This window comes from Labeo rohita, chromosome 18, assembly GCF_022985175.1.
Source record: "Labeo rohita strain BAU-BD-2019 chromosome 18, IGBB_LRoh.1.0, whole genome shotgun sequence".
Lineage (NCBI taxonomy): Eukaryota > Metazoa > Chordata > Actinopteri > Cypriniformes > Cyprinidae > Labeo > Labeo rohita.
This window is the reverse complement of record NC_066886.1, coordinates 4,992,677-5,014,667: the sequence shown is the minus strand read 5'-3', so window position 1 is coordinate 5,014,667 and position 21,991 is coordinate 4,992,677. Positions and strand designations below refer to the sequence as shown.

General features: G+C 35.8%; 2 protein-coding genes across 4 annotated transcripts; one reads left to right on the top strand and one right to left on the bottom strand.

The window, feature by feature from the left end:
* Positions 1-5,667: 5,667 nt before the first annotated feature.
* Positions 5,668-8,071, top strand: si:dkey-238c7.16 (uncharacterized protein LOC559078 homolog). The gene is made up of 2 exons (XM_051135737.1): positions 5,668-5,777; positions 6,800-8,071. Exon 2 carries the CDS (start codon positions 6,808-6,810, stop codon positions 7,504-7,506), a length of 699 nt encoding a protein of 232 aa, XP_050991694.1. The 5' UTR covers positions 5,668-5,777; positions 6,800-6,807; the 3' UTR covers positions 7,507-8,071.
* terb1 (telomere repeat binding bouquet formation protein 1) lies at positions 8,072-21,983 on the bottom strand. 3 transcript variants are annotated; one of them, XM_051135734.1, is made up of 22 exons: positions 21,832-21,983; positions 21,650-21,718; positions 20,247-20,357; positions 20,004-20,132; positions 19,757-19,885; positions 19,581-19,641; positions 18,713-18,810; positions 18,466-18,594; positions 18,236-18,388; positions 18,009-18,140; positions 17,457-17,582; positions 16,309-16,424; positions 15,734-15,946; positions 15,286-15,584; positions 14,897-14,961; positions 14,679-14,774; positions 14,281-14,541; positions 13,766-13,807; positions 12,357-12,398; positions 11,196-11,266; positions 10,760-10,927; positions 8,072-8,992 (listed from the first exon to the last, which is right to left on the bottom strand). In XM_051135734.1, the coding sequence occupies exons 2-22, from the start codon at positions 21,654-21,656 to the stop codon at positions 8,945-8,947; spliced, it is 2,496 nt and encodes an 831-aa protein (XP_050991691.1). In that variant the 5' UTR covers positions 21,657-21,718; positions 21,832-21,983; the 3' UTR covers positions 8,072-8,944. The 3 variants fall into 3 exon arrangements, with proteins under 3 accessions (XP_050991691.1, XP_050991692.1, XP_050991693.1); XM_051135735.1 differs by having other exon boundaries at positions 17,457-17,579; XM_051135736.1 differs by lacking the exon at positions 14,281-14,541.
* Between the last annotated feature and the right edge of the window lie 8 nt (positions 21,984-21,991).

The window sequence follows — 21,991 nt, the reverse complement described above, 5'->3', positions numbered from 1 at the left end:
AGCTCTGTATTAGTATTACAAATCTTTATGTCCAGTATTGCATCTTTGCACAAGAATCTGAAGGTGGCACAAAGCCTGCACAGAGCAGTCTTAAGATGTGTAAAGACTCCTAGAACAATGTTTCTCAATCCTGGTCCAGAAGGCAAACCAGCAATGCACGTTTTGGTGTCTCCCTTACTGGATGCACACATTTCTGGTTTTGAGCCTTCTATTAATGAGCCGATTAGTTATGTTAGATTAGCAGGCATCTAAAATGTACAGTACTCCAGCCAGGACCAGGATTGAGAAGCACAGCTCTAGGAAGATTACAAAGAAGCATCCACATGACCTAAGTAATATTCACAAGCTAAGTCTTGATAGTAGGATTCGTAATATTGCGGATGGGGTCCGCGCAGCTGTTGGAAACAAGGGATTTGAGACTTAACACTGGTCTCTCAGGGGTCTGTCCCACCATGAACGCCTGATAAGCAGTATGGTGGCTGAACTGATGAGGCGTGTCGCAGAAGCTGATTACACGGCCGCTGTAAGGGGGGATATGAATTCTAATAATATCTGACTTTCAACGTCTGATCACGTAATGCATTGACTGTCAAGGTTTGTCGCACACTATGGCTTTAATAACCTTTAAACGGGGGCAAGCATCACTGTTATTATTGCTCATAAACCCTTGACCTTTAGTATTAAACCTAAGTTATCCCACAGTGTTGGTGCTACAAACATGAATGATGCCTCAAATCGTGCAGCTTTAAGTGATCAGATTTATGATTTTTGCCCATATTAACTGCTTGGATGTGGAAACATTGCATCCATCTAAACTAGCAAATCTATTTCCCATAACTGTATGTTAAATGATGCATTGTCATTTTTATCCTGTATCCTGTATATTTTTTAAACTTCAGGCTGCAACTTTCAAAAGTAAACTTCGGCACTGTGAAAATGGAAAAAAGTTGATCAAAACCCTTTAAATGAAGCTCTAAACCGGTTAAAATATATGCACTGCTTAAATGATCACAGAACAGCTATTTTCCGTTCATGGCCCAACAAGACCCATGCATGCTGACAACTAACATAAAAAGGGCTTTCATAAATAACTTAAGCTGCCAGTGAAGTATGATGGCACTTATTTGCAATTCAAATGAAGCTGAAACTTCCTTTCATCTCTGACAGAGAAGATGAGATTCTCACCTGAGAATAGAGATTCTGCCACATTCATTTACAATGGCCTAGATAAGGCAATGAAGCCACTCTTACTGTGCCGAAGTCAACATGTAACTATTGAGCTAAAGGATCCACATTTGGCCAGTGCAGGTTTAGATTAAAGGTTTACTTACCATTTGTTACATAACAGAATAAAACATTAATGCATGGATGGACTGATGTTTTCAGGATGTTTTTTTTTAAATGAAACAGGTAAAAATATTAATGCAAGCAAATATCATATATTTATTTTTTTATTGTGGAATGGAATATCCACCTTTTTCATTGATATATACCGTTTTGGAAATGGATCACATTATGGAAGTAAAATGGGTTGTGACTGCATTTTGCACATATCTTGAATATTTAGCAATTCCAAAAGCACAAAAGATACTTTGAATAATTGCTGTTTAAATGTGACAAAACTTTCACTCTTCAGAGGAATAGTCAATCCAAAAATGCTCTTTAATGTTGCTCACCAATGAATCCTCTGTAGTGAATGGGTGCCGTCAGAATGAGGGTCCAAACAGCTGATAAATACATCACAATAATCCACAAGTAATCCACATGACCCCAGTCCTAAATTAATGTCTTGTGAAGTCTGTGAATTCTGATGGCACCCATTCACTGCAGAGGATCCACTGGTGAGCAAGTGATGTAATGCCTAATTTCTCCAACTCTACACATCTTGGATGGCCTGTGAGTATGTTCTGCAAATTTGCTTTTTGGGTGCACTATTTCTTTAATATTGTACAATGAGAAAATTCCCATGTGATGTTGCACAACATCTTGTAATGTAATATAATCTGAGGATGCTAATAAACACCACGTTTATTTTGGATAAAGCTCAAAATGATCAAAAAGAGCATCAGCTAGAAATGGCGTTTTGTGCAGCATCTAAGTTCATGACTTGTGTGTTTTTGTCTGCACGTGATTGCAGATCTAAGTCAATCTTGCCGTCGCGTCTGCTTGAGTGTTGAAGGATTAAGAAAAGAGTCAAATCTTTTTGTTAATCTGCTGCTTTGTAGAGAGAGAGTGTGGTAGCATTTGCTAGTCGATTTCCTGTAAGCAAACTTAATTTCAAGAAAGATGAAACAAGGAATGTACTGTTATGTATGAGTAAAACAATGTGTGACCTGCCAGTGAACCCAGACATGTCAATTGTATGTCAATTATATTTTTCTTTTTTTGTTAAGCACACACACACACATTCCATGCATTAAATTATTCACTTTCTCTGAGTAGCTGTTTAGTAGAGCAGCCAAAGGTTTTGCATTCTCCAGCTTCATCAAAACTGTCTCATCCTACTGTCATTTCTAATACACACACAATCAATATATAGTCCTACGCTAATGCAAAACCACAAAATCCTCTTATCAGAATCACTAACATTACATGCTTCATATATGATGCGTAATATCACCTGATATTTGAAATGTATGTATTTCAAACATACAGCACAGAACACATGGTACACAGATAAACCCTGTATGGCCATATGTGTATGTGATTTGAAGGGTTAAATCCAGGAAATACTCTGGATTAGACTATAACATGTGACAGACTGATTCCAAGATTGAAGATACAATGGATGTATATCTATCTATCTACATATACATGTACTATATTGCTAAAGTTTCCCCAATTTAATATATAATTATTAAATTAATTAATTAATACTAAATAGCTAAAGTTTACATAATTTAATAATAATAAAATAATAAAAAAAATAATAATTTAAAAGTATTTTATATGTTCTTTTTTAATAAAATATTTTTATTTTATTTTATTTTATAAGCTGTACCTCTTCTGCAACCTCTTTCTTTGGCTGTTGCCAAGCCTTTCGAGTTAAACGACAATTTATGAACTGAACAATGATGGGACACTTTATTCCTTTACTGTCAATTCTGAGAATTCTGGAATGTTTTTTTGTTTTTTTGTTTTTTTTACTAAAGATCATATGGCCTGTGTGTGTGTGTGTGTGTGTGTGTGTGTGTGTGTACTTGTTTTTGCTACATTGTGGAGACCAAATGTCTGCGGTCCCCACAATGTTAAAAAATGATTAAAAATAGTAAATTATGTTTATCTGAAAGTGTAACGATGCAAACATGTTTTCTGTGAGGGCTAGGTTTAGGGTTAGGGTTGGGTTAGGGGATAGACAATATCGTTTGGTCAGTATAAAATCTATAGAAGTCTATGGAAAGTCCCCACAATTCACAAAAACAAACGTGTGTGTGTGTGATTTTTTTGAAAATCTACAGCACTAAGATTTTCACCAAAAGAAAGAAAGGCAGGCAGCTGGCCTCTGTCTGTGAGAACATGAGGAGGGAGATGGAGAGAATCCTTCTGACTGAAGTCCTAATGTCAAGCAATCTGAGACTTCAGCAAATCTCTCAGCATCCCTCAGACTAAAAATAACCTCAGAATACACTAAAGAGGTCAGATACACATACTGATCTTCACTGGCTCACATCAAGTTAGAAATCACAAGCTGTATAAAGTTAGTATTCATAGAGGTAACTTTTCTTTTACTCTAACCTGAAAATTAAAATTGCAAAACTTTTAAGTCACATCCTTATTTACAGCGGCCCACATCTGTTAGATGTTTGATCTTATAATCTTGAGATGTCTTAAACGTGACCTTGGTGGAAATGCAATGATTTCTGTATAAATCTCGATGTCAAATCTCGGTCTGTCTATAAAATCCCATGAGTTACATCATCAGACACATCTATGGCTATACATGTGATCAAAGACACAATGGATAAAACCCAAGGCATTATCATTACACATGCTCTGAATGACAATGAAACTCTTATGTCTGGCTGGACTGGTGCATGACAGCATCCGCTGCATCTTTTGATCTTTGAGGTTTTTTGGCTTTACTACATGATAAAAAAAACATAAATGAACACCGTGTTATTTCCTTCTCAACAGAAGGAAATGAATAATCTAATATGAATAAGCTGTTCTGAAATCTATCAATTTCAGAACAGCAGTACCGAAATCCAATCTAAATTACAGAGCTGGAAACACAAACACACTAGTACTCCAACTTTGCTACTGTCTTTCCTTCGAAACATATGTTTCTAATCATCCCTGGGTATTTGCTCTCTGTGCAAAGATCTTGCTCCAAAAAAGGACGAAAGAGCACGAAAATGTCATGACAGACACTGAGAGAGGAATCAAAATGAAGGGAGAGAGTCTTAAGAGTGATAACAGCTTCATCTCTCTGTCTCTCACACTCATTACACAAGCAGCTAGTTCTCACTGCTCTGCAATTACAGCTTCAGCTGTACAATTACTGCTAACAACACCAGCTGCCATCATCTATAGCAAAAACAGATGAGTGTGCACACAAACAAGTAAGATAAAGAATGAGATGGAGTTGCATGAATGTAGTATATTAAAAGGAAGGATAAAAATCAATGGTTTAATCTGAGGGTCATTTAAAAAAGCACTACTTCAAATAAATAAAAATTGTTCACTGTGCATATTCAGGGTTACATCAGATTAATATTACATATCACATTGCCAAATGATCCACAGCTCTGTGTCTCCATCTTGTGGATAGAAAAACTAAATAAGATATGTATCTTAAAACCAGCAATATTGGGTTGTGGCATTATGAAATATTATAAACTATTACGAAATATATCAAATTAAAAAAAAAATGGAATTAACAGGGGCACTTTTTGTCTCGAGCCTTCTTAATTTCTGACCCTGTAATGGGCAGCAGGATGTTCATACAGTAAATTATCTCTAGCCTACTTCCTGAAATGCTGAATATTGTCAGTAAAATGTTTGGAAAAGTAACTGTATTTGTTGTGTCTGTGTAAATATACAGCTCTGGATGCCTGGGCATCATTGAACCGTCTGTGCAGTCAAAGAGGCAGAAAATGACTCACTTTGATCAATAGTTCCACATTTTAAAACGAAAGAGAGCGAGCAGGGAGTGTCTGTGTGGAACAAGTAAATTTCCAACAGCCTTGTTGACGGAGGGAGTCAATCAGACGTAGCATTAGGTCCGATTCATTTTAACGACTCGTTTAGTTTCAATGAACCGGTTCAAAACAGATTAATTACGTTTTCATAGAAGATGATCTATGAATAAAATATTATATTATTTAGGTCGACTTTCTGTATTAGCATAGTCAATCAAACGTCAAGACTTCTTAAACATAGGCTAATTGTATATGTAACATATAAATGCGCAATTAACTGATATGTAATGTCATGTTTTGTCGATATACAATCAAATACGCTTAAAAATGTAATTTTTTAATGCATCCTGACTTCGCTTGTATTTGTTTATATTTAGTGAACAATTACGTTTAGACTATCTGTTACATTTTGTGGTTATTTTCTGTCCTCTAGTCATTGTCGTCACACAGCCCAGTGATTTGCATTTGCTTTTCGAATCGGTTCAAACGAATCATTCAAAAGAATCGGCTCAAATGAGCGATTCGTCTGGAAACTGTGCATCACTATCTGAGAGTTTTCCTCCCTTTGCACAGTCAGTCTCTCCATCCCAGATCCTGCCTCTGCTCGCGTTTCCACTTATTCACTGTTCAACAAAGGTAGGATTTTACTTAATTGACAGTTTGATTAATCACGCATGCATTTTGTAATGTTAATGATTTGTATTAGTACAATAAAAAAGTATCGGTAGTCTCTGCTGGAATCTGCTTTGTCCTTCTGCCTCTCTGTTCCAGCTCTGATGCCACGTCAGTGGTAAAATTATAACGGGTTTAAACTCCACCATGTTATTATAGGCTCAATTATTTTAAAAACGTAATTTGACAGGATAAGCTGTGATTTAAATCTCTTTTCGAGAGTGTGGTTTCCAGTTGAGACCCATGTTTAAAGCACTTAAGCAGCTGGAAGGTGTGGCTGAGATAAGAGTTTAAACTGCCTTGCATATAAAGTTTATCTTTTTAAAAATAAATGAATGAGTAAAATAATGAGAAGCTTTTTGTTGAATATCCAGGGTATGCAAATAAAAACTAGCTCTTTGCTTTTAATGGCATAAATGCCAAAGGAAGCTGTTCATATCCATCAATGTGTGCTTGTTTCTCTTCCTTACTTAGTGGCCAATAAAACCACAACAGAACATTATGTTAAATGTAATGTAAAACCATGCATCATAGCTCAGATTTTTATCCAATATGTTGTTTTAAAGAGTTTGTTTTCTTATGTTGTATGCAAAGGGCAGTAGTGGTTATATTAGTAAATTTAAGCTGGCTAACTCAGTTGGTTTTTGTTCCATTGGCTGATGTTTTACATGAATATATGCAAAACACCCTGACCACATGCTATCTGGATGTTAGTACCTTTTTAAACTGTGACCAACAATTCTTGATTTAGTTGAAAAGCACAAGTTTTTTTTTTTTTTTTTTTGTAATGTGATCTTCCTTTTCAGTATAATGTGGTGTATTATACTGTTTCCAAAACTGTTACAATATCTATAGTCCAGATCAAACATTTGTCAGTGACATCCTCTTACTATGTTCTCCTAGTTTAGTAGAAACTATAAGTGTTGTATACATAAAAATAGTTGTGTGAGCTGGCTTTAATAACTGTGCTATATCTCTATTGCAAGGAGGCAGAATGGGAGCAAAGCTCAGTCGGAAGAAGAGTGAAGCAGGGATAGGAGGAGAGACAACAGGTCCAGCTGTACAAGAGATTGGAACAGCTGAGGATTCACCTGTGGCTGAAAATGCAGAGCAGAAATGTTCTGAAGGTGAGGTTCAAGAAGATAGCAAGCCTGCAGAAGAGAAGACCATCGGTGAGCCTGGCTCTCCATCCAGCGTTCTGCAAAGCCTTACACAAGCTGTGGGAGAAAAAGTCAACACAGTCACTGAGCAGATAGCTGCTCCGGTGGAAAATGTTGTAAATAAAGGTATCGAAGCAGTGGAGTCCGCGTTGGCATCCGTCAGCCTGATTGAGAAGGAACCTGTCGCTCCAGAGAAAAAACCTGAACCTGTGGTAGATCTTGCTGATTCTGATGTTCCCCAGGAACCCAGCCTCTTGGATGACCTCCTGAAATCTCCAATCTCAGAAGCCCTCATTTCTGGAGTCACAATGGTGAGTGAAGCCATAACCAGCGGGATTGTGGAAGACAAAATTAGTAATCCTGGACCAGCCGAGAACAAGGATTTGTTGGAATGTCTGGATAAGGTGGAGACGCCCTCAGTGGACCTCCTGGACTGTGAACTGACCAATGAATCCACAATCCCTAACTCGGATCCATCATTCACTTTGGAAGATGTGGGACAGAATGCTGTTGACACAGTCAACCTTATATAAACCAATACACTCACTTCTAGAAAACAGCAGCGGCTGGAAGGTCATTAGGTGCAAGTATGTCAGAACAACATTCAAGAAATTAATGAATAATTACATGTTTTTTCCTAAGCATGTAGTCATGAAAGAGGGTTGTTTGTCATTCAGAATTAAATTGGGGTAGCAAACTGGATGCACAATTTCATAAAACTGTCATTTTTATCATAAACATTGGCTTTACAAAGCTTTATTTTAAAGTTTGGACCAAAGTTTAAAAAAAGTCAATAGAACCAGTTCTTTAATTCTGAATTTTACACAACCCTGTCATAAAAAAGCTGAAAGCTGAAAGTTACATGTAAAACCAGCCAACTCGGATATCTAATGAACATTCCTTATGTTATGCCTACCAATTCGTTGACAAACAGCAAACCAGCTTTCTGATATCTTTTCTTGATGGTCTTTTTTCTTCCAAACTCTTGGTGATTGTGTATGAACCGTTCAGCCTGTCTCCCACAGGAGAAGAGGAAAAGAATGTACGTTAAACAATGATTGTAGTAAAGAAAAATAAAGACTGTAACAATCACAATAACATTGTTCCTCAATCTGTATTTTGTATTCAATCAAGTATGTTTGTGTTATGCAAAAGTAACTTGTCAAACATTTGAACAAAACATAAATATGTGGAAATAGCTTGATTCAATATTACAGCAATGCCTCTGCTGTTAGAAATAATTTGGAGTACAAACCCAAAACTCAACACAGAAGTGCATGAACAATCCCAATACATAGGAGTTTTCTGGGAAGTTTCTGGGAAGATAACAAGCACCATCTCTCTTAGTTTTCTCAGCGAAGCTTTTGGGGAGAGGGGCGACATTCTTTCCAGAAAAAAGGGGTCTCGTGGGACTTTTTTTTTTAAGGTTAACTTTCTGGCTGTTATCCCGAGAAACTTAGGCTTTACATAAATAAACATCTTTGAACTGAGTTTGCTGTACTGAACGCGTAGCAAAGTTTTTGATGAAATATTAATCTGCTTCCGTTTGCTGGAATCTCAAGGAAATGTCATGCCTCATTATCCTTGTATAACAGAGCTTTGTGTACTTCAGCCATAAGAGGAATGAATTTAGATGACATGGCTCTAGGGGATCTACTGTTGCACAACAAGTAAACCTGCAAATATACATACAGTGTGGACTCTCATGCAAATAAAATGGATTTGACTGAATACAAACAAACAGGTAACTGTGGTACCCACGTGACTTGTTTTGCAAATGGAGTACAGGGGAAAATATAACATTTGAAACTAAATATTTTTTCCTTTTCTCTAGTGGAAAACTTAAAGTTATTTTCTAACAAATCACTGCGTTATATAGCAAAACTCTACAACAAAAATATACAATGCATAACTGATCAAATAAAATATAACAAATCGTGATGGCTAGAAATGAGTCCAGCTGGTGATGTTTTATGTGTCTCCTGCCCCAGACAGATCCACACCCCGTGCTTTGGCTTTCTGTCAGTAAAAGAGAGAAAACAGAATCAGGATTCTAAATGGACAGTTCTAGGGAAATGAAACAGGAAGCAAAAATATGATATGTGCTGTTCTTTGACAATACAGGCTAGACAGCAACATAGTGGTGAAGGTACTGGCACGGCATTATAACTAACATCTGATGGCTTTTTGATCTCATTGAGCCATATTATGTTGTTATTTTGAACTGAGAAAGACAACCAGAAGAACAGATTGTGTTATGTAACAGTGTGACCGCCACATACCAAAGAGGCCACAGTTTCTTCAGCGTTTCCTCTTAGTGAGATCATTCTTTCGCTGGGATTCTAATATCAGTTTATTCAATCATTACTATTCACTTTAAATAACGGACAAATAAACACACCACTTTTCAAAAGTTTGGGGTCAGCAAGATTTTTTATGCTCATCAAGCCTGCATTTATTTGATCAGTAATTTATATTTTAACACAGGCTATTTTTATATATATTATATAATATTATGCTTTAACATTGTATTTTAAAATGTTTATTCTATGATGCAAAAAACTGAATTTTCAGCATCATTACTCCACTCTTTGGTGTCACATGATCCTTCAGAAATCATTCTAATATGCTGATTTGCTTTTTATTATTATTATTTTTTTTTTATATTTAGCACTCTCCCAGTTTCTCATTACTGTAATGTGAATCATCCTAGTGGAAGCATGAAGTGATTTTGATGTAAAATATTATGTGAGCATTCTTGAACCACAACAGATTTACAAATAGTTACAGTAGGGGTATGCAATAATGACTTTTTTCTATTTTGAGTGACTTCCAAAGTTTTTGCTATTCTTCATATTGTTTGGTGATTTGTTTGCAGCAGTAACAGAAATGAACTTTTCCATTTTTAACTTTATAAGGCCAATTTTTTCTAACCTAATTAAATGTACGCACCATCTTGTGTGTCAAATTCTTAAATTTAATCAACAAATTCAAATAGTAAGATACTATAGGGCTGTTACTAATCAAATGAAATCACTATCAACAAAATTTGTGTTTGGGTAATGCAGGGGTGGCACAGAACCTGCATATGAAGAAAAAAAGTTGAATACTGATATTTTAAATGATATACTTTAAATATTAACCTAAAATCAGTAGGTGATGGCAAATCACTGCATGACTGAGTCATTGAGTCATTAATTCAACTGATTCATTGAAACATTGATTGATTCAGTAACGAAACACCATTGTGTGTTGTTCAGAGATGCAAAACAGTTCTTCTGTGTCTTTGTTTCGAACTATTTTTGTTGCCGAAAGAGAGCAAAAACAGAAAATTTTGTCATTTAATTTTTTCTTGAAAATGCAGTCAATTAATATTAACTTCTTGTTTATTGGACTGTTTTATAAATATAAATATCACATTTGCAATCGTTGCTGATATTTGAAGAAAAAACTGTAAACTTTGTGTAATTTTTAGTTATATCAGATGATATAAATATAAAAGACATTTAAAGTCATATTTCCCCACTTATGTTGAGTTTTGGAGGAATTATAAATGTATTTTAATAGACTAAATGATGTACTGAAAGCGTGAACTCTAAATGCATACGTGCAGTAGCCTGCACACTTTCTGGGGGTGTTTTTGTTTGTTTTTTTGCGATATACTCAATAATGTCAAATCGCATATCGTTTAAACAACAATTACAATATTATCGTAGACGATATACACCACATTGCCCTAAGTTACAGCATTCAGAAAACTGATCTTCACTGTTGGTCATGTCATGCCTGCATGTGTTGGTACTTCTTGGCCAGGTCTACATTGGTACGTCCAGGCTGAAAGGGATACGTCCAGAGGATGGAGTTCCAGGAGTGACCAAACCTCTTCACACCCATATCGAGGTAAAGCAACTCATCAGCAGAAAAGTTCTGCCTCTGTCTGTGTCTCCCTGAAAACTAAAGCAAAAAACCTTTACAAATTCACACATTTAGATAAAAATGGGGACTAAAGATGATATGCATTATGCACATGAGTGCACAAACATGAACAGCTCATAGTAAGTTGAATTGCAGATTATGCTCAGAATATTATGCTAAAAAGGACAATGCATGACTGTGTGCACTCTAAAAATACGGTAAAACAATATAAAATGTTACAGATTCAACACAAGTTAAGTTAGTGTGAAATCATAGCCTAATTCACCTAATATTAAAAGTACCATACATTTTTTGGAAGACAGTCTTCTGAGGTTTTCTTGAGATGGCTGTGATCTCTTTTCTGTTTTATGCCTGGGCCTGAGAGAAAATGAAAAGAAAGAACAAGAGAGGCAGGAAGTGGAATTAAAGAACCACACCATACAAAATGTGTCCATGCAAATAGTTAGACTTGCACAGGCAGCAGGGAGGTATATTGATCTTTAGAATGATTTAGTGGGCAGTCTGTGAAACTGCACTCACAGTACTGAACCCTATACTAGTATCCTACAGAACAAACACTTTTTAACAGGAGCAGGACTACAGCAGGACATTTCTCTCAGCATGAAGGGTATTCTTATTGTACAATACAGTGTTACATCAACTCTTGACAAGAACAAAACCATTTTTTGTGCATGTTCCAATGCGAATGTAGTATGCAAACTTGTTTACTGGCAGACTAGAACATACTGATCTTGTTAAAATGAAACAGTGTGTGGACTGCAGAGTTATAATGACTCAGTGGTGGGGTACAGAACAGACTAGTCTCCATCTTCCCTACACATATGCTCCTACTATCTTTCTCACTGTCTCTCTCTCTATCATACACACACATACACCACTCTTTATCCTTTACTTGTTTCAACCAGGCATTAAGAAGTCTATAAAGTAATAATAAAATGTAAAGTAAAAATCTTATGGTTGGGTTCCTGGTCACCCTTTCCAGGTCTGATTATGGATAATGACTGGCTGACATTGCATTACCCTTTACTTGACAATTATAGTGAGAACATCTCTAGAAAGTTCAGTGAGTAAGTCTTGAGGTTACGGGAAAGAAGCCACATCGGAACAACTGAACAGCACTCAGAGACCACAACTCTGCAATAGAGGGAATGGAATGAGCGAGGCTGAGGGAAAAAAGCAGGACAAAAGGAAAAAAAATGAAAGCAAAGATGGAAAGACATTTCAGCAACATAGATCTAAGTCGAACGCACAGAGTCTTGTGTTGCATAACTGCTTATTCAATAATATAACCTGGTTCTTTGCACGCATACGCACCGTTTATCAAATATATGGAGCAGTTTGCAGATGTTTGTAGTGGAACAGACATTATGAATGTTACCTCCCTCTCACCCTTAAACTGAGAAGCTATAGTCTTTTTGTCCTGAAAGGGAAAGAACACTTCTCTTACTGTGTATTTTCCTCGGTTTTCTCAGGGGTGTGAGCCTAACACCTGAGGAAAGAAACACTGAGACTTAGAGAACAAAAAAGAAGCAAATGTATATGCACTGTTTATCAAATGTACGGGGCAGTTTGCAGATGTTTATAGTGGCACAGATATTTTGGATGTTACCCCCTCACCACAAAAGTGAGAAAGAGTTGAGGTCAAAAGTTTACACAGAATCACAGAATCTTTATTACAGAATCTGCAAAATGTTAATTATTTTACCAAAATAAGAGGGATCCTTCTCTACTGGCCTGAATAAGATATTTCACATAAAAGACGTTTACATATAGTCCACAAGAGAAAATAATAGTGGAATTTATAAAAATGACCCCATTCAAAAGTTTACATGCACTTAGTTCTTAATACTGTGTTGTTACCTGAATGATCCACAGCTGTGTTTTTTTTTGTTTAGTGATAGTTGTTAATAAGTGCCTTGTTTGTCCTGAACAGTTAAACTGCCCGCTGTTCTTCAGAAAGTCTTCAATCCTTCATTTTTGTGTATTTGAACCCTTTCCAACAATGACTGCATGATTTTGAGATCCATCTTTTCACACTGAGGACAACTGAGGGACTCATATGCAACTATTACAGAAAGTTCAAATGCTCACTGATACTCCAGAAGGAAAAACGATGCATAAAGAGCCAGGGGAGTAAACGTCTGAACTGAATGAAGATGTTGACATTCATCTTATTTTGCCTTAATGTCATATTATTTTCATTTAGTACTGCCCTTCAGAAGTTACTTACATGTTTCCCAGAAGACAAAGTTAAATTTACCCTGATATTCAAATTCGAAAAGTTTATTACTTAATTCATTGTGTTTCCTTCTGGAGCATTAGTGAGCATCTGAACCTTCTGTCATAATTGCATATGAGTCCCTCAGTTGTACTCAGTGTGAAAAGATGGTTCTCAAAATGCAGTCATTGTAGGAAAGGGTTCAAATACACAAAAATGATGAAAAACCAAAGAATTTGTGGGACCTGAAGGATTTTTCTGAAGAACAGTGGGCAGTTTCAGTGTTCAGGACAAACAATGGACTCATGAACAACTATCTGAACAAAACTGAACAAAAAACAGCTGTGGATCATTCAAGTAACAACACAGTATTAAGAAAAAAGTAAACTTTAGAACAGTTTTATTTTTAGAAATAATCTTCTCTTGTGGACTATATATAAATGTCTTTTATGGGAAATATCTTATTCAGGTCAGTGCTAAATAAACAATAACATGCATTTTTTATGATCTCTCTTGTTTTGGTAAAATAATTAACATTTCGCAGATTCTGCAAGGTGTATGAAAACCTTTGACCTCAACTATATGTCTAAGAGCTACAGTTCTCTTTTGGCCTGAAAGGGAAAGAACACTTTTCTTACTGTGTATTTCTCTCTGTCTTCTCAGGGGTGTGAGCCTAACATCTGGAGAAAGAAACAATGAGAATTAAAGAACAGAAAAGATGCACCAAATGCACTAAAATGCATGTGAAAATACCTTGCTGTTAAAGATAAAAGTGTCTGCATACTTCTATGCAATAAATGAACATAACACATCATAAAATGAACGTAACACATCATAAAATTGCATCTTGATTCCACAGACCATTTGTGACATACTGTTTCAATTTGAATCAACTATAGAATATATAGAATATAGTAGAATATAAACGGATCATCAGACTTCGTATGTAATTATAAACTCCTAATGCTTCCCCAACATACATTGTTGCTTTGGATGAAGGCATCTGCTAAATGAATAAAAATAAATCATGAGGGTGTGTCTGGTTCTCCAGGCCTTGTTCTATCAAAGCTACTCTTTAAACATTTGAGGTTGGAGCAATTCTTTCAACAATCCCAAAAACACTGTGAAAGACCATGTGGACGCCGTCTCTTACATCTGTCTGATGGTTGATGACTCAGCCTGTGTTTTTCCCTCTTGCTCCTCTCTGTATCCTCACTAGTGCTCTTTCTGTTTTTGTCATGTGTGTTGATGTGAGTGTGTGTTAGAGTGTAGCTAGTCCTCTTTAACTGCTGGCTTCTCCTAAATCGATCCTCAGCCTCTCGTAGCACCAGGTGCGTTTCACACTGAAACCTGCAGCTACGCAACACAGCACCAAACGTACGACTGTCCATCTCATTCATATGTTTCACACAACCTGAGATTTCATTTGTGAGAAAAAGAACATGAGAGACAAAAAGGACAGTGAGAGTATTGAAATACTATAAAGTGTCAGTAAGTATTGCTTTTAATATCTAATGTGTTGTTTGTTTGTGTGCATTTATAAAGACACACCTGAACAGCGTAGACTGCTGGGTTTAGAGGCCGATGGTGGCTTCAGAAACCTGTTAATTTCTCTGTCCAAAAGCTCAGAGCACAGAGACATCTCATCTGAAAACAACAGCACAAATTCACAATCTAAAACTTCAAATGAACAGCAAAGAGGTGAAGAGAAATCAAAAGTTTTGCTGTGACTTAGCACAAAGCGAGTGTGATGTTTTAGTAAGATTTACCATCAGAGTGACCGTGTGTGCTCTGGTTTCTCTTCATGGGATCGGGATGTCTGAAAATATCTGGGCTGAAACCCAAGAAAAATAAAACGGAGAGAGAAATGTCACTCCCTTGAGGAGGAAAAATTTACTGACTCTGTCTTGAAAAGTCATTGACATGAAATGAATTATGTGTATCTGGATTTAATGTGAACATCCTAATTCTGAATAAAACAACTAGGAATGAGAAAAGCAAGAATAACTCATACCATCACGTTTTCCAACAAAAAAATCTATTTGTTGAAATTTTCTAGCCACAAGTGTACAATATATTTTTGTTTATTACATGTATTTAAACAGTGTGTTTATGTAATACTGTAAAAGCAAAACATTCATTTATGATTAATGTTTACCCCTGTGTATCTCTGCCGCCCCCTACTGGTGTGCTGCAGTGCTGTGGAAGTTTGTTGCCATCGTCATCATCAGAGTCTAGATTCAATATCTTAAATCTCTTTGCCACTCTTTTAGACTGCTTTTTCCTCTCCATGTCTCTCGTTTTCACATCTCCCTCTGTCCTTGTCTCCAGGTTGTCAATATTCCTCTCATTCTCTCTCATTTGTTCATGCTCTCTTTCGTTGCCCTTTTCCCAGCTAGGGCCTTTAAAGTGAGTGACTTGGACAGGACTCAAACACTCTTCAGTGCTGACACACTGCTACTTAGAAACACAAAATAAACAATGTTATGTTTACTCTAGTTAATCTTAATTAAAACAAACATACTACACTTTGTTGAAACAGCTGTAAACTGATGCAGAATGCTTACAGATTACTATCTGTTAATGCGTTTACATGTCATTCTCACCGAGTTCTCCTTGCTGTATGGTATTTCATTTGTGACTGGCTGTTCTAGAGTTCCTTCAGGGTTTGTGTGTAACTCCCATACTCGATGGTACCCTTTGACCTTTCGGATCACAGAACCCTCCCACCATGCCTCATTACATTCCACAGATGAGGCCGACCTCTGATTGCTGCTTTGCTGGATTTCAGCATCCCTTTCCCACAGTTTCACACCAATCTGAAAATCAAATACAGAATTAGGCTAATGCAGTTAAGAGGAAGAATTTATTCATAGCACGCTCTTCCTGTTCCATGAAATGTAAGCATGCTTGACTTTATTAATTAACCACCACAGGATTGACTTGAATTTTTTAAGACTCTGTGAACTCTAAAATACTCTGTGGTGTCATTGCAGGCTATCACATCTGGTTACATTTTGTTTGTAAAGACTTAAGAACTTGTGGAATAAATAACACAAGAATGCTCTTGGAAATATTAACGGATAAAAATAATAAAAAACTCAAATGCACTCAAAAACACCAAAATCTAATCTACGTTATAATATGATTTTTACAGGGAAGCACTTGGTGAAATAAAAACCTTTTTCTCCAGATGCCGTATTCTCTGGAGGATTTCTCCAGCGGACCGCCAGTGACTCTCCAAGTCACTCTCCTCCTGTAGATCCATAGTTGACATGCCTGCACCTAATGATTCAGCTGGGTGGAGAGGTGAAAGAAACGTCAGAAACTCATGCGCCAAAGTGTCAGTTTAATAGAAACAGGACATTAAAAGAAGGGTATGGTTACTAAGGCTGCATCTGAAATTAATAGCATAAATCATCACCACTGACACCACTGGTATTGTTTTAGACTAGTACTGTCCTGAATACAGGTCAAAAAGTTAGCAAAAACCTTACAGAATGTTAATTATCTTAACAAAATAGAAGGAATCATACAAAAATGCATTTTATTTTTTATTTAGTACTGACCTGGATAAGATATTTCACATAAAAATGTTTACATATAGTCCATAATGCATCGTGTTTCCTTCCAGAGCATCAGTGAGCATTTGAACCCCTTCTAATAGCTGCATATGAGTGCCTCAGATGTCCTCATTGTGAAAAGATGGATCTCAAAATCATGCAGTCACTGTTGTAAAGGGTTCAAATACTCAAAAATGCTAAAAAAAAAAAAAAAAAAAAAAAAAAAAAAAAAGAATTTTTGGGACCTGAAGGATTTTTCTGAAGAACAGCGGGCTGTTTAACTGTTCAGGACAAACAATGGACTCATGAACAAGTATCACTAAACAAAAAACCACAGATGTGGATCATTCAGGTAACAACACAGTATTGAGAATCAAGCGTATGTAAACTTGTGAATGAAGTCATTTTTATAAATTCAACTATTATTTTCTCTTGTGGGCTATATGTAAATGTCTTTAATGTGAAATATCTTATTCAGGTCAGTACTAAATAAAAAATAACATGCATTATGTACTATCCATCTTATTTTGGTAAAATGATTAACATTTTGCAGATTCTGCAAGGTCTATGTAAACTTTTGACTTCAACTGTAAGTCTTTTATTTTCAGGCATTTACATTAAGATGTTGATTTGCGTTTATATTTAACAAAAAGTGTTTGTCACTATTTATTGCACTGGACAATCTGCAAATCCTTTGCAATAACTTCTGCATGCTACTACAGCCATAAAGTGTGAACATGCACAAATATTAAAACACATAACTCACTGATTCTCTTGCAGGTGTGCAGTACGAACATGGCTGCCTTTCTAACCTCTTCATCACTAGCTTCAGTAAGCAGGGAAATCATAACAGGCAAACCTCCTGCCGACAACAACTGCGACTGATGCTCTGCTGCACAGACAGGGAAAAGACAGACTAATTACAATAATATGCAAGATATGCACTTCCCAAAGGAAACACCACTGGTTAGGAGACAAAAACAATGTGAAGTTATTTATATCTGCAGTGTAAAAGCAGCCATATGTGTTGAAACAGATGCAAGAAATTATACTTGCATAAGAAAGAAGACCAATTTTAGTAACTAATTTACTTCAATTTATTATTACTTTAAATCTTTAAAAAAAAACATATTTAAACTATCTACAGTACAAAATTTGAATGAAGTCTGTAGCTTTAATGCATTGGACTAAATTGCAGAAAATTAAAAAGTAGCAGAAATTTGAATCTAAAGCTTACTTCATCATTTGTAGTTGCAACATGTACGTGGTAGAAGAATGCAAATGTCATTTTACCACCGTTGGTTACCCACAAACTTACCACAGGCATCTGTGAACTGTCCAATTGTCAACACCACAGCAAGCTGGTCTTGTGGGTCAATGTTTGGGCTGGACAACAGACTCAACAGCCCTGGAATGACCTTCAACTTTGATAAAGAAGATACCAACTGCTCTGAAACAGAAAGACAAAAGAAATGGAGAATCCAATACAACCCAGTATAGTTCTCTTAGGGGGTGTGTGTGTGTGTGTGCGCGCATGTGTCTTACCGTTGTTGGTGATGCAGGCAGAGAGTGTTTTAGTGATCACTGTAGCCACCTTACAAGCAGAAGCACTGTGCGCCGACTGAGACAAAACTCTGATGAGAGTGTCTGCGATTGAATCCAGGCCTCCCACTGATACAAAATACTCCTGAGCACAAGCTGAAAAGCACATATTCCCATGAGAGCACATGATGCGGCATTATATGTTATTTTGTGCTGATGTTATATGTACTTACGATTGTTTGCAACAGTCATGCCAATAAATGAGCATACAGGCTGTGCCAGCTCTGCCCTGGGCAATGCCACTTCCTGCAGCCAGGTATTCAACAGGGGAAACATGTGCATACATGCGTTCTGATTCTCCTCTGTCATAAACACATTGGAAGATTGTAAAAAACTAAAAATGTGTCTCTTAATCCAAACAAAGATTTAGGGTTTAACGATGGTAAGGTTGTAGAGAAGTGATGGAGAACATAACCATACCATTCTGAGGGTTGTTGACGGAGCCACAGAGAGCACTAGACACAGTGGCCCACAACTGCAGCTGCTCGTAAGATGCGTTAGAATCTGGAAAACTGTGCCTGAAAAGTGGCATAAGAAAGAAAAATAAACTGAAATCTGGTTCTGTTAAGCAGCAGGGGAGTGTTTAAGCGAATTTCCAGATGTTTATCTGGATTTCTGTTATTCATTTCAACAAATAACCAGACAGTGTTTGAAACGTCTCTTCCGTACCGAGTAGAGGAGCATATTATTTTTTTTGGGAATGTTTTCATTTATCCAGGACATTGTTTGTGGTATGTTTTACAAGAAAATTCTATTTGTTTTTCTACTTTAAAATCTCATATCTTATTCAATGTGTTCAATGGCATTTTTTGTAATTGTTTGTGTAACACAGCGGAAAATATTTTTTTTAAATGTTATTTTTTGGCCATACAGAGAAAGTCAATGGGATTTCTAATACTGGCCAAAAAGCTTTCATTATATGGACAAAAACTGTTTAAACATTCTTAAGAATTACTACACAGTATCTACATGATGGTGGATAAATAATGACAGAATTTTCAGTTTTTGGCTGAACAATCTATTTAAAGGGACAGTTCATCCAAAAATTAAAATCGTTCCAAACCCACAAGATTTTCGTTCACCTTCAAATACAACTTAAGATATTTTGAATGAAATCCAAGTGCTTTCTGAACCCGCATAGACAGATCAGTGGTTCAACCGTAATTTTTTTATTTTTAATTTTTGTGTGCAAAGAAAACTAAAATAGTGACTTTTTTAACAGTTTCTTTTCTTCCATGTCAGTCTTTGACACACCATAAAAAAAACTTAAAGAACTTAATGTGTGTACCTGAACAAACTGAGCAAAGTTTCAATACACCTAGAGGTTTTAGCAAGAGTCTGTCCACATCCTGGAACAGAAAACACACATTAACAAACTATTTGTGAATTGCCAACCACTCTGCAAAACCACAGTTTCAGCACAGGAATGGTCTCACTGGATGCAGGTTTTATGGTGAACCTTACTGTTGTTGGCAACCAATACAGACAGCATGTACACCGCTACTCTTTTTTCCGTCAGAGGCATATTCTGTTCCAGATGCTGCGCTAAGTCACGAAACGTCTCCTCTCTGCACAGTGACTGTTTACAGCTCTCTGCAAGGAGATAATGTGTTTATAGTCACGTTATATTTCAAATATTAACTATTTAACTATACACTTATAAAACCACACACAGATACACATGTATATAAAACGATAACTGCATACACACCATGTAATTCGGCCAAAGATGCAAGTGTAAATAGAGCGGTCTCTTTAACCTGAGAGAAAGTGCTGGACTTTGACAGGTTATAGACGAAGGAAATTCCTCCAATCTCTCTAAAGAACTCCACATACTGAGCTGATACATCAAGAAAAATCATTAAAGTCTATCAAAAGGGTCATTAAAGTCAAATATTTTTCAGGGTTGTATGAGGCAGTGGCATATGAGTATGTTCTGAGCTGTAAATCATACCATTTTGTTTGCAGATTGATATGATTGTGAGAAGAGCTTGTTTCTGTGACCCAGGCCATTTCATCTGGTATTTCAGACATTCCAGTAACAGACGCAAATCTGTCTTGGTAGCTGAAAATTTGAAGAATGTTAAGTAATTTAGCTTGGAAAGCAAAATATGTACTTGGATCTGTACAACAGATGGGTTTTGTGCAAAAAACATAATATTAATCAATTTTATGTATCCACTTAAGACCAGATACATTTTAACAGAACACAAACCAGAGAAAGTAAAGGATTTTACTAGAAACTGAAATAGTAATGTTATGCTAACTTTCATTAGTCATTAAAAACACTGCATAATTGTTTACAGTTCAATTTTGCACATCTCAAAGTTTCAAGATATTTTAAAGTTGCAACAGAATAATGTTATACACGAATAGTCAAAAGTTTTTGAACAGTAATATTTTTCATGTTCAATTTTTAAAGGAATTTAAAGAATTACTGTTGATTTTTAAAGAAGTCTCTTCTGCTCACCAAGCCTGTATTTATTTGTTCCAAAGTACAGCAAAAACAGTAACATTTTGAAATATTTTTACTATTTAAAATAACTGTTTTCTAATATATTTTAAAATGTAATTTATTCCTGTGATTTCAAAGTTGAATTTTTATCATCATTACTCCAGTCACACGATCCTTCAGAAATCATTCTAATATTCTGACTTGCTGCTCAAAAAACATTTCTTGTTATTATGTTGAAAACAGTAAAATTTTTCAGGTTTCTTTGATGAGTAGAAAGTTCAGAAGAACAACATTTATCTGAAATAGAAATCTTTTGCAAACATTATAAATGTCTTTATCACCACTTGATGATGATACTTTTTATCATGTCTTTTTCATCAACTTAAAACATGTTTGATAAATAAAAGTATTAATTACTATCATTTCTTTCCCCCCTAAAAATTATACTACTCCAAGCTTTTGAATGGTATAGTGTATAATGTTACAAAAGCTTTTTTATTTCAGATAAATGCTGATCTTTGGATCTTTCTATTCATCAAAGAATCCTAAAACAATTACTCAACTGTTTTAAATATTGATACTAAATAAAAATTTTAAAAAATGTTTTTGAACAGCAAACCAGCATATCAGAATGATTTCTGAAGACTGGAGTAATGATGCTGAAAATTTAGCTTTGATCACAGAAATGAAATATTTCAAAATTGATTTTTATCCAAAGTTTTTGGATAAAATAAATGCAGGCTTGGTGAGCAGAAGAGACTTCTTTAAAAACATTACAGATCTTACTATTCAAAAACTTTTGACTGGTAGTGCATAACAATATTTGATCATGTTATTAATTAAATATTTCATATTGTTACCAAAAATAAACTATCTACATTCTGTTATGACATAATTCTGACCTTCCATTGTTCATTTTTGTACTCATTAAACCATCATTTTCACCAACACGCTCAAAGTGTCACTATATCCTGCAAAAAAGAAAACAAATGTTGTTAAATTTTGGTACATAAACTGTCAGTAAATAATAACTATAAACAAATATTTCTTCAACTTCGCTGCTTCAAATAGCTCTTCAGTTTACCTTCGGGCTGAGGAGTTTTGGTTAGCTAACATTATATCCACGACCCAATCCTACATTTTTTACAAAAGAAGTATGCAGATATTGTGGATTAGGCGAGAAATGTCAACATGAAAGACCAACGCTATTTCAACGGAAGAACTTCCATATTCCTTTCCCGCTC

Bases quoted from the DNA above. Each gene is read 5' to 3' on its own strand.
- si:dkey-238c7.16 (XM_051135737.1), top strand. From the start codon at position 6,808: ATGGGAGCAAAGCTCAGTCGGAAGAAGAGTGAAGCAGGGATAGGAGGA.
- terb1 (XM_051135734.1), bottom strand. The intron at 15,947-16,308 runs GTTTTTATTTCA...TTTGATTTTCAG, and splicing joins TACGGCATCTGGAGAAAAAG to ATTGGTGTGAAACTGTGGGA. The intron at 8,993-10,759 runs GCATGACATGAC...TTTTACTGACAG, and splicing joins AGAAGTACCAACACATGCAG to AAAGCCAAAGCACGGGGTGT.